The sequence below is a fragment of the Aquarana catesbeiana genome, linkage group LG02, assembly GCF_042186555.1.
Source record: "Aquarana catesbeiana isolate 2022-GZ linkage group LG02, ASM4218655v1, whole genome shotgun sequence".
NCBI lineage: Eukaryota > Metazoa > Chordata > Amphibia > Anura > Ranidae > Aquarana > Aquarana catesbeiana.
The window spans coordinates 31,768,385-31,775,228 of NC_133325.1; the positions used below are offsets into that span (position 1 = coordinate 31,768,385).

General features: G+C 45.3%; 1 protein-coding gene across 1 annotated transcript in view; it reads right to left on the bottom strand.

Moving 5' to 3' along the window:
• Positions 1-6,254, bottom strand: part of LOC141126770 (aldehyde dehydrogenase family 3 member B1-like) — a 42,399-nt gene extending 36,145 nt beyond the window's left edge. The window contains exon 1 of the mRNA XM_073612755.1: positions 6,102-6,254. Coding sequence (XP_073468856.1) covers positions 6,102-6,214 — 113 coding nt within the window. The 5' untranslated portion in view covers positions 6,215-6,254. The remainder of the gene's footprint in view (positions 1-6,101) is intronic.
• Between the last annotated feature and the right edge of the window lie 590 nt (positions 6,255-6,844).

Here is a 6,844-nt window from a genome sequence, read left to right on the forward strand (position 1 = left end):
AGCGTTTCCACTGCAAGTGGGACCACAAGGGGCCATACAGGGTTTAGAAAAAATGCCTCAGCATAGCACAGCAGAGGGTTTTCTGTCAGCCAATCAGTGGAATGTATCGTAGCTCCGCCCTAACCGAACCGTTCCATTTTCTATGGCCCCACATCTGAAGCAGGACCCTGAATGGAACGGTTCGGTTCGGTTGTATGGGCCGCTTTCATAATGGAAACACCCAAAATAGCGTACCGTACCGAACCGAACCGATCCGCTCAGTGGATACAAGGCATTAGTGGGCCCTGAGGACAGGGTTGATGACCAGTGCTCTAACACATACGAGTTGTAAAAAGTAAGCTTTTGGTCCAGTTAGTCATTTTTTTGTCCTTGCTTTAACTGGAAAACTACTGGAATTCTTTAGCTTATTACACAAACTGATAACCAATTACTGTCAAATTGGCGAATCTAAAACCAGAGCTACATACCAACAGCAAAAAATGATTTTTCCAATGTAAAAATAGAATTGATATTTAAGCATATGGAGCCCTTTTAATGCATGGAATGTAATTGCTGTTCTTCTTTCTGCCCCCCCAATCCCAGATGAGCACCCGTTCCTGCATCTCTCTGTCCTCCCCCGGGGGTAAGTATCCTCACTTTCCCCTTCTTCCCAGCACACTGAGGAGACCCTGGAAGTTCCAGTAGCTCTCCCCTTTGAAGCCCCGAGCGGTGCATTCCATCGTTACACCGCTAGATGGAGCCTCTATGTGCGGGCGGTGTCCCGTGACCATCGATGAAAGCTTTGCGCGTCCGTGGTGCCTCACGCATGACGCCATTGGTGTCTTGCGCGCCCGGGGAAATCTTGCGCATGCGCGTGACATCCGAGGCGTCGCCTGGTTGCCACAGAGATGACCCCAGTTGCCAGGGTTACACCCTCCAGAACATCGAGGGAGTCATGCCTCAGCCGACGCGATTGGCGGCTTGGGCACGGGAGACAACAGGAGGGGATGGAACAAGTGAAGGGGCAGCTGATCTAAATTAACTGGTTTAAAAATCAACATAAACACTCCAGTTGATCCAGGAGAGATCCCTGGAAGGCTGTTTCAACTACTGGTATACTGACAAACTTCTCTCCAAGGTAAGCTGTACTGACAGACCACTATGTAGGCTCATTTGTTTGTTTTCTTTTTTATTTCATTTAAACTAAATCCACATTGGAACTAATTAGAATTATTATTTTTAAAGCCTAAAGCCCCATACACACGATAGGACTTTGTACAAACTTTCCCTTGGATTTTTGTACAAAGGGCATTGGCTAGAAGTTTTTTCTTGCATACAGACGACAGGTCTTTTCCAGCCAACTTTCACCAAATCACGTGGTTTTTCAGCTCTTTACCACCACCCTTTGGTCAACTTCTGTATTGTTGTCTGATATTGTGTCAATCTCGCCACTTTTATTGGCGAGATTGACACCTTGTGGGCCGGGTTCACACTGGTGCGGGTTTCCGACTTGGATCTCCGCCAATGCCAGGCACTGTGTTTGGTATGAATCTTGAGGGGGAACTCCACGCCAAATTTTAAATAAAAAACCGGCATGGGTTCCCCTCTGGGGGCATGCCAGGCCCTTAGGTCTGGTATGGATTTTGGGGGTGACCCCCACGCCGTTTTTTTTGGCGTAGGGGGTTCCCCTTAAAATCCATACCAGACCTAAGGGCCTGGCATGCCCCCAGAGGGGAATTCCCTCTCGCGCTCACCGCAGTAGGAAAATGTGTTTTTCCTATTGCAGCCAGCGGGAGATGTACAGTACCCTGTTGCCGAGAACCAGCGCGATGGGTTCACGCTGGAAACATTCTCGCGGCCGCGTACTGTAGTTTGTACAAAAGTCCGATGCTTTTGTGTACACACGATCGGACTTTGCTCCATCGGACTTTTGTTGCCGGAAAGTTTGTCCGTTCGCACAGCCAACAAAAGTCCGATGGAAACAGAAAAAGTTTGTCCGATGGAGCGTACACACAGTCGGATGTTGCTCCAAAACAGCTCATTTGCATGTTTGTTGTCAAAAAGTCCGATCGTGTGTACGGGACTTTTTAGGCATAGAAGCCTGTGAAGGTTTTCATCGTCTCACCATTATATAACATTGCCCAATGCTGGGCTGGTTCACTCCTTGAATGATGCAAGGTAAAGAACCTTTTGTATTACTACACCCATTAACACTCTTGTTGCACCTGTTTCTACACGCCTAATAGCCTTGAGTATGTTCCGTCTAAAGGCATCACTTTTTTAATATATTTTATCATTTTTTACTATTTATTCAACTAATCACTTTTTTTATTTTCTCTAATTTTATTCACTTCACCAATTCACACTTTATTCACCTTTTTCACTTCATTTTCATTCACTTCACAGTTTAATTAGGTTTATTTAATTTCAATCACGACTTCACCCAAGTTTGTATACTAATAGATTTTTTCACCACGCAACACTCTAATCATTTCACCTACACCAATACACATCACATAAAAATTAAAAAATATTCCCACATACTCTACACTTTTTCAGTTCCCTTTTTCTGCACTCATTCACTGTACTAGCATTCCACCCTCTGATATTTCATTACTTTTAATTCTCTAAATTCTCTATATTAACATTGATAAGCAACCAGGCAAGTACAGATGTGTGCTTACACTGGCTTTGAGCTGACTAGCAGTAATAACTATATATCGAATTACTATTATACAGGGCTTTTTTTCCCTCGGAGAATATGTGCAGGAACTCCCCCCCTGTCTGAGTCACCCCTCGTCTCTGCCCCCTACCCACCTATGACCACCGTCCTTTGATTCCACCCCCTACCCACCTACCAGTACTGCCCCTTTTAGAGGATGCAGAACCAAGTATCATTTTGTGGTGCTAAATCATTTGTATGGGAACATGTTAATGATAAAAAGAAAAGCAGTAAAATAGATCTCCTGCTGCCAGGAACACTAGAATCCCAGCAATAGATCCCCACACAACAGATTCCCCCAGCAACAATGGACTCCACCCCAACAACAATAGATTCCCTGGAGCAGCAGTGAACCACCCACAACAAAATATCACACCCAGTAACAAATTATCCAACCCAAGCAACATTAGACCCCCTCCCCAGCAGCAACAACAGATCTCCCAGCAGCCAGCATCAATAGATCCTCCAGCAGCCAATAAAAATAGACCTCTCCCTCAACAGTAGATCCCTTCCAGCAACATAAGACCCCCCCCCTCCCAGCAACAATAGATTCCCCATCAGCAACAATAGACCCTCACACAAAATCAAATCCCCACCAGTGACAATAGATCCCCCAGCAGCCAACACCAATAGACCCTCCAGCACACCCCACACCCCATGCTATTACATACATTCAGTGCTGGAGGTGCCGGAACTGCGTTCCCCCCGCGTTCCTGCTGAAAAAAAGCCCTGCTATTATGTTTGATTGATTAACACTCATTAAACTTCCTTTAACCAATATATAATATATAATAGACTGCTCCCGTCCGGCCATATGCGTGTGTGCACATATGTATACACTGGTTTTATGATTACAAGATAATTAACGTTAATCCGATACTGTACATACATTATGGGGTCCCAAATGGTCTGTCTCTAGCACGGTCTGAAGGTTCTAACAAGCCAAATTAAACCTTGAATTTTGCAATTTAGGAAATTGGAAGTGCCCCTCCCCTGACCTGTTCCCCAGTTCCAATAGAGGGGTGACTTCTTCCCTGGAGGACTGGAGATCAATGTAAGGACCTCACGGAATCATCAGGATTTGTTGTGTTTTTAGATGAACAGCAATTCGCTTGGCTGTGGAATGCATCTTTCTCATCAGGAAGTGTTAAACATATACAACTCCATTCCAATAGAATATAGCGACTACGTAAAATAACAATGTATTTATAATTCATACATTTGTGTTTCTCTCCCATTGAAAAAATTCTCCTGAAGAAGACCCCTAACTTAATTGGTCGAAACGCGTAGGGATACTATGTGAAACTCCACACAAGCCTAATGGTTTTATATAACTTGAGTTCATGTGTATTTTTCCTATTGTTGATGAGTTATGTTTTTATATGTCAAGAAAAGAATTGCTTTTTACGACTCCAATGTAATTGTATTAATACCATTTTGATACTATGATACAAACAAATAAATGAATAATTGTTATGGAAATAATTTGCTTTTCCTTTCGATCATATTCTCGCTGCTAAAAAAACCCTCGAGGGATCTTCTATTCAATTTCAATGAATCGGGGTGCGCAGTATTATCAACTCACGTATATGTGTTATCTATTCTACAGTGTATACAGCATGCGACCTGTGGTTCAGTGTATACAGCATACAGAGTGTGGCCCAGTGTATACAGCATATGGCTCAGTATATACAGCATACAGTGTGTGGCTCAGTGTATACAGCATGGGGCTCAGTATGTACAGCATACAGTGTGTGGAACAATGTATACAACATACAGCATGTTGCTCAGTATGTACAGAATATGTCTCAGTGTATACAGCATGCAGTGTGTGGCTCAGTGTGTAGAGAATGCAGGCAGTGTGTGGCTCAGTGTGTAGGCAGTGTGTGGCTCAGTGTGTAGAGAATGCAGGCAGTGTGTGGCTCAGTGTGTAGAGAATGCAGGCAGTGTGAGGCTCAGTGTGTAGTGAATGCAGGCAGTGTGTGGCTCAGTGTGTAGTGAATGCAGCCAGTGTGTGGCTCAGTGTGTAGTGAATGCAGGCAGTGTGTGGCTCAGTGTGTAGTGAATGCAGGCAGTGTGTGGCTCAGTGTGTAGTGAATGCAGGCAGTGTGTGGCTCAGTGTGTAGAGAATGCAGGCAGTGTGTGGCTCAGTGTGTAGAGAATGCAGGCAGTGTGTGGTTCAGTGTGTATAGTGTGCAGGCAGTGTGTGGCTCAGTGTGTAGAGAATGCAGGCAGTGTGTGGCTCAGTGTGTAGAGAATGCAGGCAGTGTGTGGCTCAGTGTGTATAGTGTGCAGGCAGTGTGTGGCTCAGTGTGTATAGTGTGCAGGCAGTGTGTGGCTCAGTGTGTATAGTGTGCAGGCAGTGTGTGGCTCAGTGTGTATAGTGTGCAGGCAGTGTGTGGCTCAGTGTGTAGAGAATGCTAGCAGTGTGTGGCTCAGTGTGTATAGTGTGCAGGCAGTGTGTGGCTCAGTGTGTAAAGAATGCAGGCAGTGTGTGGCTCAGTGTGTATAGTGTGCAGGCAGTGTGTGGCTCAGTGTGTATAGTGTGCAGGCAGTGTGTGGCTCAGTGTTTGTAGTGTGCAGGCAGTGTGTGGCTCAGTGTGTATAGTGTGCAGGCAGTGTGTGGCTCAGTGTTTAGTGTGCAGGCAGTGTGTGGCTCAGTGTGTAAAGAATGCAGGCAGTGTGTGGCTCAGTGTGTATAGTGTGCAGGCAGTGTGTGGCTCAGTGTGTATAGTGTGCAGGCAGTGTGTGGCTCAGTGTGTAGAGAATGCAGGCAGTGTGTGGCTCAGTGTGTATAGTGTGCAGGCAGTGCGTGGCTCAGTGTGTAGAGAATGGAGGCAGTGTGTGGCTCAGTGTGTAGAGAATGCAGGCAGTGTGTGGCTCAGTGTGTAGAGAATGCAGGCAGTGTGTGGCTCAGTGTGTATAGTGTGCAGGCAGTGTGTGGCTCAGTGCGTAGAGAATGCAGGCAGTGTGTGGCTCAGTGTGTATAGTGTGCAGGCAGTGTGTGGCTCAGTGTGTAGAGAATGCAGGCAGTGTGTGGCTCAGTGTGTAGAGAATGCAGGCAGTGTGTGGCTCAGTGTGTATAGTGTGCAGGCAGTGTGTGGCTCAGTGTGTATAGTGTGCAGGCAGTGTGTGGATCAGTGTGTATAGTGTGCAGGCAGTGTGTGGCTCAGTGTGTAGAGAATGCAGGCAGTGTGTGGCTCAGTGTGTATAGTGTGCAGGCAGTGTGTGGCTCAGTGTGTATAGTGTGCAGGCAGTGTGTGGCTCAGTGTGTATAGTGTGCAGGCAGTGTGTGGCTCAGTGTGTATAGTGTGCAGGCAGTGTGTGGCTCAGTGTGTATAGTGTGCAGGCAGTGTGTGGATCAGTGTGTACAGTGTTTGATGGCAGAAGCCTGTATTACCTGTGATCCTTCGCTCTCCCCAGACAGCTGACACTGAGAGGAAGGAGAATGATGAGGAGGAAGTAGGGAGGAGGAGAAGGAGGGACACAGTTCTTGTGTAATGAATTCCTCATCGGTCACATTGTGTTTGTTGTACAGATTAGTGAAGCTCGGAATGTGGATACAATGTATTGTCTGTGTCTTTGTGTATTCTCTCCACCATTTCTATAATCCATACGGATCACATCGGAGAGATCTCCCATGGAAACCACAAAACTCCGGACTGATAGGACGTTCCCCAATGATGTGTTGTCTGCGGTCACCAAGGCTGCATGTACTCGGCTTCCTGAAATACTTCCAAATCCGCTGGATCGTTCCTCCAGAAGCCAGAAAAAAAAATCCAGAGTAAAAAAAAAAAAAGCACATTTTGTATGTTATTATTGCTATTTATGTGCGTTTACACACATATGGCGTTTAGAGACATATGAACGTAAATTCATTCATTGGTTGAAAAAAATTGTATTTATTTTATAATCATAATTTACATTAATATTTTTTTGTATTATTTTTACTTTACTTTAAGGGCATACACACTTTGTATGTCATTATACATGGGCGCTCTCATAAGTATAGAGTACGAGCGTATACAAAAAAAATAGATCGGGTATGTGCCCGTTAAAGTGACCACATTTCCAAACTGGCATTCAGGGACATCCCCCTACTCCCCCAAAAAAGATGATTTTTGATACCTTTTTTTTCCAGTT